General features: G+C 37.4%; 1 protein-coding gene across 1 annotated transcript in view; it reads right to left on the bottom strand.

The window, feature by feature from the left end:
* The window catches only part of LOC140152322 (leukocyte tyrosine kinase receptor-like), an 85,334-nt gene that overhangs the window by 18,963 nt on the left and 53,223 nt on the right, over positions 1-13,148 (bottom strand). The window contains 9 exon segments of the mRNA XM_072174625.1: positions 223-318; positions 1,622-1,964; positions 2,951-3,079; positions 3,373-3,520; positions 4,180-4,285; positions 4,288-4,368; positions 5,767-5,963; positions 6,679-6,842; positions 11,337-11,464. Coding sequence (XP_072030726.1) covers positions 223-318; positions 1,622-1,964; positions 2,951-3,079; positions 3,373-3,520; positions 4,180-4,285; positions 4,288-4,368; positions 5,767-5,963; positions 6,679-6,842; positions 11,337-11,464 — 1,392 coding nt within the window.

Raw genomic sequence — 13,148 nt, 5'->3', positions numbered from 1 at the left:
ATGTTTTGTGCTCCAGCATATGGAAAGACAATACATGCTCACATGAGCATCAATTTGATATAGCTGTATGGAGCAATGTAGTACGCCACTCCAGTCATACACCCTCTGATTATTTTGAGAACAGTCCATACTCATGTAACAAAGTGCAGCTCATGGCTAACATACCTTATCATACAACCTCGCCAGGCTGTACATATTTCATTAATATTTATAATTTCTTACCAGTTTTCTTATTAACATATATCCCAGACTCATGAATAAATGAGGTGCCACCTTCACCGTTGCCTTCTAATGACTTGATCAATGGTGCATCACCACCTGTATTAAGAAATAAAGACAATATAATGAATCAACCATTTTAAAGACAAATTAAATTAAAAAAATTCTTCATTATATGTGTACCAACCACAGAATTAGAGAGAACCGGGACTCGACCGCCATCTTGAAACAGGCATGGAGCAAAAATTTGGAGTATTAGGTTCCTCGGAATGCGCTTGAGGCAATCGTTGTCAAGCAAGTGCGACATGGTTGATGGGCGCATTTGAGAGACGCACTTGATGCGACCTGCACATGATACCAAGATGCTTCAGATGAGAAGCAGAATTGTTTTCTTTCGTCATCGCGCAGCGTCTGCAAGGACCCGAATACTTCCAATTTTCTCCCCATAGCTGATGGCGCGATTGTATGTTGCGGTATAGGGAGTCCCGGTTCTCCTTATCTAATTCTGTGGTGGTACCAACCTGGATGGTAGTGAGTATAGAGTAATTGCCCATACTAACCTTAACATAACCAGACAAATTTTGACAGAAAATTTAATAGCCTTAGCCTTCAGCAATTTTTGACAAATATCAGGGAGTCTATACACTTTTTTGGGGTTATCAAGTGGGTGAACTTCAGACATTTTTTTTTTTCTTGTATTTCATGCCCAAAAAGATAAGTTTTTATTCATTTCATTTGCAAATAAAACAAAACAAAAATAGTACAAGTACAAAATAGAATGCAAGCATAGAACACAGACAAACTTCAGACTTTTGTGCTCTATGATGTTTTGACCTGTTGCTCCCTTGTAACACAGAAACCCTTTTACTATAAAAAATGAAACTGATTTCATTCATTTCATTGTTTTACCTTTCAATTAAACCACCTACTTCACCCTCCCTATCTGAGGCATTACGGTTAATCCTGTACAAATTGCTGTACTATTTAATTGTTGTATTATTGCTTATTGCCTGATAACACATTTGGCATCTTAACATAATACTGCCCATTTACCTGTAAAGTACACATTGTGCCTTTTACTGTAGTCCTGTGGATCCCTACCCACCCACCTATACTTTGATCAGCTCGTAATTGGTGGGACTTATAACATTGCGGATTAATATCAAAATTTTGTATTTTGAGAATTTTCTTGTGACACCTCGCCAAAAGCATCACAAATTATTAATTCAAGTCCTATACTTTATCTACTCTCTTTAACACACAAAATATAGACCAGACAGGTGATCTAATAGCACTCTTAACATGGGTCTACTTTTCGGCTTAGTGGTAAAAGCCTAACATTTCCCACCTATTACGAGCTGTTCAAACTATACCAATCACACCTATGGAGTCCCATACATACCTGTATATCCACCACCTCCACCTCCATTTGTGCAAGCTCCACCTCCTCCACCAAATCCTCCTCTTGTATCCCATAGACTCTCATAAGCAGCCTGGTAACATTCCTGACCACCCTTGCCTCCATGTAAAAAGGATATGCCGGTTGCTGTCAAGGTACTTGTTCCATTCCAGCCACCACCTGCGCCTGAGACATCTCGACCTTCTCCATGATTTCCATTCCATCCTTGACCAGGTTCTTCTACTTTGCCGTCTGCTTTGGATTGGTTTTCTATGCGACCAAAGGCTAGTCCTCCTCCTCCTCCAGCTACTAGTAGTGGTATCAATAGCCCTGTAGATGGATCTCTCTGTTAAGACAACAATTATATTATCAGAAGCTATTAATTAAGGAAAAAAAAAAAAAGAAAGTTTGCTTGTCCTCTAAAACTTTTTTCAAAATTGGGTCGGTCGGTCAGGATTATTTTTTTTAAATATTTTTTAAAGGTCATAGCCAAAACATGACTGTATGCCTTTAATTAGCTTAATAAATAGCTCAAATAGTTGTGAATTGGGATATTTCTCTACTGTATACCACTTCATTCATGTTTTTAAAACAGGTTGGAAGTATGTAGAAACTGTAAAAAAAAATTTCAGGATGTCAAAATGTTGAAAGAAAAAAAAAATTTCTGTAATTTCCAAAGTTAGGGTCAGTATTCATTTGTACAGTAAAACAAACAAAAAACTTTTCCCGATTTTCCAGATGAGGGTCGATCGGTGGAGGACAAGCAAATAATTTCTTTTTTAGGCCTAATGGCTTCAGGCCCGATAGTTAGGGTTATCACAGTTAAAGGTGTACACAACAAGATTCCTAGGGCCGCCTGAACAGGTACATCATCGCCAACTACTGGTGCTGTGCAGTACCAGCGGCGTACCAGTAAAGTACCAGTGCAGTACTCCTGCTGGTGGGCCCTGTGCAGTAGCAGCATTAGTACTTTGTAGGTAGCCCGGTACCTTGGCAACGGTGTACCTGTGCAGGTGGCCCAAATAAGAATCTTGCCACGTAAGATGCAAAAAGAAACAAAACAATAAATGGATGCTTGGCAATGCTTACAGAAGCTTTACTAACCAAGCACTGCTATTATTGTGAAAGCATGCAGCCACAGGTTTAAGTCCAAAAGGATGTTGATTATATATCTGAGATTAGTTCACAAACATTTCGAAATGAAGCAAATACTAGGTAATATTAAGAACAGTAGCCAACATGAAATTTATAATGTCATTGAAGTTATTATCCTCAAATGCCTTATTGGTAAACATTGGCACTACCAATAATACACTATATGTTGTTATTTACCTTGGCAATGAATGAAGCACCTCCTCCTCCTCCCCCCCCACCCCCAGCGTATATACCACCGGTGTCGTACTTCTGTCTGGTCTCATCATCAATCTGGCCTGAGCATACATCACCTACATGAAGCCCATCCTGGAAAGAACATATATATAGGCTTAGGTAATGGTAATACATACCTTCCGGTATGCAGTTTAGGAAATGGAGCCCATTCGTGATAGGCTCTTTTCCAATCGAACATGTTACTTTGCTGACTTTTCCATCCAAATTGATGACCCGAAAACATTCCACTGCCTGTCAGGTCTTTGAACCTCTTAAAATCTGTAGGCCAACAGGTAGTTATATTGGAGCAATTTTCCACATATTTTCAGACTTTTACCATTCTTAAACATTTATATCATATATCACCAATCTACTCCCATACTTACAGAATCGCAAGCATTTTCTCCCTCCTGACCAACTAATACATAAATCAAGTCTCCTTGCGTCAGGTTAAAGGTAGCCTCTACTGATGCACCATGGGAAGGTCCAGGGTTTTCTACACCAGCTCCTCCTCTGGCTCCTCTAGCTGAAATGCTGTCAGAAATACAATTACAGGTCTAATATTATTGGGCTATTCCAGTTGAAATTCACACTACCCCTGTGGAAGATTTTGGAAATATATTCCACAGAGGGAGTATGATTTTCAAATGTAATATGTCAGGGTTAGTCATTTTGAAAGTCATACTCCCTTGCATTATGGCTTTACCTATATCTATACAAGTGGTGTGAGTATTTCAAATGGAAGTTACCCAATTGTCTATTGCATTCAAAACTCATACTCCCCCTGTGGAAGACTTAAGCTAAAGCTAAATCTTCCACAAGGGTAGTGTGGATTTTAAATGGAATAGCCCATTACAGTTAGACTGTTTACAATTTTGCCACATGCAATGTACATATCCCTCCAAAAAACTTCCTAGGCTCACGGAATATCAAATGTTTAAAATTTCAAAAGAATGCGGACAAAATCAACCTTTTAATGCATCTTAAAGCCAATAAATGTCCATTGTGTGTGTGGGGGGTCCTGATTGTGGTACTACCCATACTTGTCCATACCTCCTTTAAGTACAGTTCAGGTCATCATATTATTCCTATATCCCTTCCTCCCCTAGCACAATTACAATCAGGTCATCATACATGTAACTGACATCCCCCCCTCCTCCCCTGGCCCAGGGTCTGTCCATCAGCTTTCTTACCTATATGGTCCTGACTGTGGTACTACCCATACTTGAATCCCTGCCATATCTCCATCAAGCACAGTAACAATCAGGTCCTCATACTTATAGCTGGAATCACATTTCGCTGATTTGGTCCATCTTCCCCATTTGATTGACAGCTAGAGAAGTAAGCCTGGGTGCTATTGCCAACTGGGAATGAAGGCTCTTCTGAAATTGTTATAAACAAAAGAATATAGTCAAATACATTTCCCATTTTTTAAATTTGTAGATACACTGACCAGAATTTTGTATAGTTTTATATTATTTAGGGGGCTGTCATTTTCTTTGGCATGGGGTCATGAATATCACTTCCAGTTTGCTGGTTTCCGAATGTAGAGGGTGTATTTCCAGTCAGGATGGGATCATCTATTTACAATGACTTAATAAGACTTACAAATAAGACAAACAATCACCATTAAGTGAATAGTCGAAGTTGGCTATAGCAGATCACGCTGTTCAACAAAATCCAACTTAGTGAGGAGTGTGATGCAAATTTCATAGACATTAAAGAATCCATATAGATCAGGAGAAGAGGACTCCAACAGCATTAATAGGAATGAGGGGTCCACCTCTTTAAGGTCAAGTATACGTTTCCCTCCTAACTGGAAATATACCCTCTAGAGTCGGGATCCAGTTAACTGGAAGTGAGGATCAACCATCATCATTCTGAAGATGTCTATTGACCATGATAGACAAAACTGTTAATCGTGAATAAAATTCTGTCTGTGTAAAAGGAATTTATTCAGTCCACTTTGATGCAGCCTGTATATGGGCTTTTCCATTTAAAATTCATTGACTACCCCTGTGGAAGATTTTGGAAATATCTTCCACAAGGGAGTATGAACTGGGGGCACTTCAATTTGAAATGGATATAGGTGTAGGGCTGGCACTTTTGCACTAAGGGGCATTCGGTGAGAGCAACATGTAAAAAATATGGGGTCATTGGGTGAGAGCATGATTTTTGGCATTCGGTGAGAGCAAAATGTAAAAAATATGGGGTCATTGGGTGAGAGCATGACCTTTTTATTAAATGGAATCTTTGGGTGAGAACCGAAAAAGCGCCACAGAAACCTCGAAAATCGAATTTCTAGTTCTAAATGGCTTCAAATTTCTTTGTTTTTTCAAAATAAGTAAAAAATCTGTGATAAATGAAAGTTGTTGTTCAAATTGAACTTGTAAGGGTCTTTGGGTGACAGATCAAATGGAAAAATAGGGGGTCTTCGGGTGACAGAGCATGTGTTCGTAAAAAAATATGGGGTCTTTGGGTGACAGCGATGCTGAAAAAGGGGGTCTTAACAGCCCTACATACACGCCACCTCCAAAGTTGGAGTGCCCCGGAGTATGAATTTCAAACAGAATGAACATAAAAGGAAGCTTTATTTTAATTAAATACACCCCTGAGAAAGATTCAACCTGTATCTTCCATAGAGGGAGGGTGAGTTTCCAATGGAACTGCCTAATGTGTTCATTCCATTTGAAACTCATACTCCCCCTGTGGAAGATATTTCCAAAATCTTCCTCAAGGGTAGTGTGGATTTTAAATTGAATGGCCCATATGAGACTCACCTGTTGTATATTCCATTCTCGTAGTCTGTGACGCTTGAGTTGGTGTCGTCTGCGCAGCTTTTGTGGATGGTTCCATGCTAGTTGGTGTGGTTACCGGCTTTGGAATGAAGAAACACTGTGGACTCAATGAGACATCATCAATTGCCGCATCACCCTTAAAGCTGAACATCCGTTGCCCTTCAAACTGTAAATAGTATCTGAAAATATAACATAGTAACCAATTGAATACCTGGGTGGAAAAAAGGGCCCAACTCTATCAAAACTGTTTTTGAGATATTAAGAAAAAACTTAATATTTGGAAAAGTTTTAGAGACATAATGTTTTCATCTTCAGGGGACCTTTAATACATGAACATATATTACCACATGTGAAATGATATGATGTTTCCATGGCAACAGTAAAGTCTTAATATGAGCTGGAGTTGGGTCCTTCTTCCACTAATATACTACAAGTGCTAGTTCCATACAGATGTGTTATAAATAACTACATAAATTTGTTAATTATCTATTAATTGCACAAGTTGAAGCATGTACTATGTTAATAAGAAAGTTTATTGTAGTGAAAAGCAGATTTCATGGATAAACAAAACTCCACTTTATTCCAATATTTGTAAAAGAAAGGCCCAACTTCATGGTTAAGTGTACGTGGAAGACTATTTAAAGACTGGATTGTGGCTCATCTTTCACACACAAGGAAGAACAGTCTGCTGGCAATAAATTGCTGGGTCTAACCTATTTTTGTAAAAAAGTGGAGTTTGGCCCTTCTTCCACTTAGGTATTCAATTTATTGTAAACAAAATGTGCAATACATGCAGTGATCCTTTATATGTCCATCAAAGACAAGCACCGTCCCTCCATCCCCCACAGCAGTCCTGACTTCAACTACATGTAATTATGATAAAATTAAACTAACCTCTGTGTGACAGTTGATGGTAAAACTGCAACTTCAGTACGCCATTCATCGCTGTTTTCTGATGATTCGGTAAAGAGTAAACTTGAATCCTCAGTGACATTCTGAATCAGGTACAGTTTCAGTGGCCCAATGTGATCTCCGTACAAATGATAAGCAAATCTTACCTTGAAAAAAAAGGCAATTATTCACAAGATAAAACAATTAAACTGCACATTAAAGTGGCATTTCATGATTTTAGCATCCTGTTTTTAGGGTTTGGTTCAAAAGATATTCATAAAAAACACATCCAAAATTTCAATTTATTAGGACATTGAATTTGGGAGTTACTTATTATATTGCTCTATAATAGACCATTATGTTGTAATTTCGGGTCTTCGGCAGCCCAAAAATATAAAAGGAATTATGCACACAAATATTTTATAGTCCTAAGCTTCTGATGAACTTTTTGGCACTGTGGATCACAAGGTGCCCCTTTAATGGGGAACTTGTTTGAAACATGAGATGCGGCCAGTGGCGGCACCAGGAATTTTTTCGGGGGCATGGGGGGGCAAAGTGAATTTCAGGGGGAGCATAATTGACAAATTGCTGTAAAAAGTGGAAATTTATGTAAGTTGGGGAATTTTGCCTCAAAAGTGGGGAAAATGGGGGAAGCAAATGACCCCCAGTGCAGACACTGGATGTGGCACCAGCTTCAGGTGAATCTCTTTCTATATATTTTCCGATTTGTTCTCAAATGCATGCATTCCATCAAGCTATATAATGATGGTGGCAGTACTGACAACAAAATTGACAACCAATACTGGGCAGACAGCTGCCATTCCAGTAGTCTGTATCTTATACATGATCATGAAATTAAACGCCCCAAATTATGGTAATTTATGGTGCTTCATTTGAAGTGTAATTTATGTATAACCTACTTCCATTGAACCATAGCAATGTTGACTACCAGTCTTTTATGTTCTTAAAATGTCACAAGGACTTTTAGGCCAAGTCTACTTTTATACACTATGGACCACAATGACCTCATCCCAACGCCATAGTTCAATAACCTCAATTAAACAATCATAGTGCAAAATTTGACCTCAAGTTGCAGAGTATGAGTTTGTGTACCCAAATTTTCAAAGGTCATTCAATGAATGTACAAATGTATTAGCGTTAAAGAACTGTGCCCTGATAGATGAGCATGTTGTGGATCCTAGTGATACTGACAGTACACATGCAGGTATCACAATCCTCTTCAGGAGTCATTACTCATTCAAATATTTGAAGTATGTTATTTGTAGATGAAGAAAGAGTATTTCGAGAAAGATGCATATCTTCCACAGAGACATATGCGTAGCTTATTCATTTAAGATTTATTAGTCACAAATACTACAAAAGTCATATAAATTAATTTAATTTGTTAAAAGCAGTGTTTAAAAACACTTAGACATATGCGTAGCTTATTCATTTAAGATTTATTAGTCACAAATACTACAAAAGTCATATAAATTAATTTAATTTGTTAAAAGCAGTGTTTAAAAACACTTCTTCTGCAGCCGAGTTTGCTTAAAACTTGAAATTTGTACAGATTTAAAACATACATACAAACCAACAAACTCTTAGCATTAGCAAAATTAATCAACAATTGACTCTATAGACACTGTGTCTTAACCCTGGAATTATGGAAACTTTTGGGCCTCATAACTGCTAACCTGTTTATCTAAAGTATATAAAATTATACATATTTAGGATGAACAAGAAATGTCTTTAAAAAAGACAATGCCTCCAAGATACCAGTGGGCAGCTTTTGTTATTAGTTAAGGAGACACTTATGCTAGCTATAAGGTAACGCTATTGGATATAGATTTTTGTCTGATTGAAATATGTGAGCCCATTCTCTCCTGATTACAAAACTGAAATTTTTTATTTTAATCGGATATTCGGTTACCAAAATATGGCCTGTCAAATGGCACGTAACCAAGAAGTTGGCAACAACTTTCTTTTATTTTGTTATGCAATGTTGTCAGGTAGGCCTTATTTTCTAATTATATATGCAAGTATTATACAAAGTAAAATGTTCTGATCGGCTACAAAATAAAATGGATGCCTTTGGCAAATTTCCATTTGCATAATTAATTAGGGCCCTAATCAACTTTTCTAATAAGTGGCCCTAATTAATTATGCAAATTGAAATTTGCCAAAACGCAACCGTAATTTTGTAGTATAGTGTGTGTTCTACCCATGTACCATGCCTCAGTACCATAGCTCTTTTAATTGTATCTGATTATCTGAAATCTTTACTTTGTATAATTCATGCATGAATTATAAAATCATCTGTCAATTTGACTTGTCATAAATATAGAAAATAAAAAGTTAGTTGTTGCCAATTTTTTGTTTTGGTTTCGCGCCATTTTGACAGGCCATATCTCAAGAACCGAATGTAATCTACAGGGCATAAGTTTTAACATACTATAGTATTATTTAAATAGAAAGAAAATCTAAATTTGTGCATTAGCCAATAGGGCCACGGTCACCTAAAGCCATCTTGCAATCTTGCAGATAATTCTGATGTATGAAATAAGACCTTTCAGATATGAAGAGTTCCAGATGCAGGCAGCCGTTTCTTTTTTTTAAATATAGGCCTAAGTTGTATATCAAGAGTCGTTTCTTGTGGATTTTTTGACTGAAAGTTACGATTGTAACGTTTCAGAGTAACACATTTTTGTATCAGATTCTTTTATGGTTGTTTATTATATTTTGTATTCAGGACTAAAATAATATTAATATTATTATATTTAGGGGGAGTCTTTTCATAGGCCATTACTTTTTTTTTTGTATATGTGTAATTGAATAAAAATCAAAAACATTATTGTGTTGTTTTCTTTCCTTCATTTGTGCTTTGTTTTGCATCGAAAGGGCCAATATCAACACTTTGTTTGTAAGAAGTATTGTGGGAAAGATGATTCTTGCATTTTATTTTATAAACAAAAAAGCAAATTTGTCAGTCATAGTCTTGAAACGGTCATGGGTATATGCATGCAAAAATATTGCAACAGTACTCAGTAGAATGTAAAAAAACTGACATAGGCCTACATACCACCAACATGACCAACCACGCATGAATTGGGGAAGCAAATACTTTAAAAAGAATTATTCCGAATTATATCAACGCAATAAAATTGCAATACTTTAGTATAGCAATGAAGCCGCCATAGGCGCGCTAGGCGATCATACCATACATTGCAAACATCATCATGATCATGGCATGCCGTGTGTACGTTGAACACGGCACTACAGCACATACATCTCGTATGCAGGGAAATCAAATAGCTAGCCGGTCTTTTCAATCCCATGATAGACACGCATGCACGATGATTGCGGCCTAGTCGAGCCTAGCATGCATGCCAGTCGGCCTGCTGACTCACCGCGTATTAAATGGCACAAAAATACCTCAAATTTTGCACAAAACAATCCATGATGTCAAATTATCACATCCAAAGTGTCGCCATGAACGTCAGCTTCAACTTCTCCAGCCAAAGTTTTTCCATTGATAATCAGATTTCATGTAATCATGAAATTAAACCTTGTTTGATGTGTATTCCCATTGTCACAGCATAACTGTTTTCCATCTTGCCTTCAACGATAAAGCTGTTGATGAGCGCTGAGGTTACAACCTATAATTAAAGATCGAATTAAAAAGACTAGTTTGCGCCTGACGTCATGACAAAGGCGCGCCGTGATTGGTTGCTGGTTGACGGGACGGTATACGCAAGCTAGTCTTTTTAATTCGGTCTTCAATTATACAACATATGAGTTTGAAAAAATTCTAATGCATAATTCATGAACTTGATAGACCCGCACCATTGGCGCCACGTGCTAGGTGTTTCTAGAATCCCTATAGAATAAGATTAATTTTAATGCTAATTTATTGCACATGCCGAGGAAGCATGATTACCTTTTTGAACATTCGGAAATGGCGATAGGCTTAATTTATGTATGGCGTAGAGAGGTGGGGGATATATATTGGGCTCTCGATATTGGGCGGAAATTAGAGTACTTGTCAGAATATCAATTTGTACAATTGGCCTACATTCCGCGCAATGTGCTGCATTTTAGGTGTCAATTTCAAATCAAACTACCTCCTGGCGGAGGCAGAAAAAGACTTGATGAATCCATCTGTGAGGTCAAATTTAGGCAAAAATACTCATTTTTGGAGAAAAAAAAAATTTTGCCTAATTTTTTTCGGGAAACGTAACAAAAAATTCTTGAGTAAAATATCGAGGACCTGTTTTGGTATTTTTTAAAATTTCGACTAGCTTTGAGAAATTTTCAATTAAAATGGTAAATTTTGTCCAAAATTCATAAAAAAGCATGATTTTTGCCCAAATTTCAAATATTTTTGGTGAAGTCCGACTATAAGGACTCCTAATATTATCATGACTAAATGAGAAGTTACTTAACCCCTTGAGCACTACCTGCCAATCTAACATTGCCTCTGATTGGTCAATTACATAATATCTTCACTTTAATCACCAATCAGAATGGAGCTTTGCATATAATTCACCCCAATTTTTTGTGTGGTGAAATTATTCTAACAATGTTGCTGATTAGGCCAATTGATAATGAAAACTTCTTTTTGGCCAATCGGCAGGTAGATCTCATGGGGTTAATTATACCTTGCATGTCTGGTAGTACTCCGATGTTTTGTTGCTATGTTCTGGAGGTGGAGGATCAAACCATCTACTTCGTAAGTAAGCGTCCTTAAATTTGGCTATGCCACTTGTCTCTATGTACATATAGTAGCCTGGAATGAGTATAAAATACGATACAGGTGACCAGATCGAAGGGAAATGTTTTCTTTTCAAACTTGTATAGGTTAAAACTCTTATTTGGGCTATTCCATTTAAAATCCACACTACCCCTGTGGAAGATTTTGGAAATATCTTCCACAGTGGGAGTATGTATTTCAAATGGAATGAACACATTAGGCAGCTCCATTTGAATTTTAAACACCCTCTGAGAAAGATTCAACCTGAATCTTCCACTGAGGGAGGATGTGTTTCAAATGGAGCTGCTAACGTGTTCATTCCATTTGAAATTCATATTCCCCCTGTGGAAGATATTTAACTCACCAATTGATGCTGATTACATCTTGATAATCTGTCAGTTTCATCAGAGCTGTACACTTTGGCTAACTTGATTTATATGCTCCCTTGTCAGTGTACTTGTCAGTCTTCCTTTTAGCTCTCCCCGCCAAAAAAAAAAACACATGTTTTTTATAGGCTAACATTATCAAATAGCAAAATTCACCTTCACTTTGGGCTAAAATGCAAACGTTTTTACTCCCACTTTAAAAAAAAATATGTTTGTCTCAACTCGTCCCCCTAAATTTTAACATTTTCGCAGCCACTAGTAACAATTTGGCAACTTGGAGATGCAAGGTGTCCTAACTTGACATCAGTGGCGATGCCAGGAATTTTTTTGGATTTTTACTGGGAAGGCAAGAGTTCTGACTGGGGGCATATCCCCCATGCCCACCCTCCTGGCGCAACCACTGATGCTTGATATCCTATGACCGGCTGGCGCTTATACTCCCCTCTGATACAAACAAACACTAATTCACACTTAAGCCAAAAGGTACTTTAGTTCATCAAGATAATAACCAATAGGTTTTCAAGGTTGAATAGCGCATTCATTTCCACATGGAACACAGATGTAGTCATTATACAGACTTCATCAAAAACATGTTCAGACAAAATAAAGGGCATCATAAAAAGATGTGAAAAACTCCTCTGAACATGTCTTAACATGCTAGTGACCAATACTTTCAAATTCAAAGAGTGTGATTGACCACTTAATGAATGTATGATAGGAAATGAAAAAACATGAACATAATGAAAAACTCAAGGTTTTGTAAAAATGAGGTTTTACAACTCAAATTAACATTACACCTGAATTTGATGAGTCTACTTATATAAGCAGTGGCAGTAACATTTTTTTTTTCAGGGGAGGGAGGTATGGAAGGCATAGTGAATTTCAGGGGGGGGGGAGTCAGCAAATTTTGCACAAAATTGCAGCCAAAAGTGGACATTTTCGTAATTTTGGGTTTTTACTAGGGAGAGGGCAACTGGGGGAAAGACCCAGCAAACACAAAAACATTTTTAAAACGTTATATTTTAACATAACATAACATAACAACGGCGCTTGATATAGCACAATACCAAAAATATGAACATTGCACTTTACAAATATACAACAGCAAAATACATTAGAAAATATACGTTTTAAGACCCTTTTTAAAAGATTCAACTGTGAGAGCAGTGCGAAGTGTAGCCGGCAACTGGTTCCAGAGGGTTGGACCAGACACACTAAATGAACCATCACCAATTTTTCTCTTACTCCTGGGGATGACAAGGCGAGTAATATCAAGCTCAGAGCGAAGGCCCTTCCTAGGTGGAATGTAAGTAGCGATGTAGTCAGTGAGATAT

Source organism: Amphiura filiformis, chromosome 5, assembly GCF_039555335.1.
Source record: "Amphiura filiformis chromosome 5, Afil_fr2py, whole genome shotgun sequence".
NCBI classification, from domain to species: Eukaryota; Metazoa; Echinodermata; class Ophiuroidea; order Amphilepidida; family Amphiuridae; genus Amphiura; species Amphiura filiformis.
The sequence above is the reverse complement of the archived record's forward strand: the minus strand, read 5'-3'. Positions and strand labels throughout refer to the sequence as shown.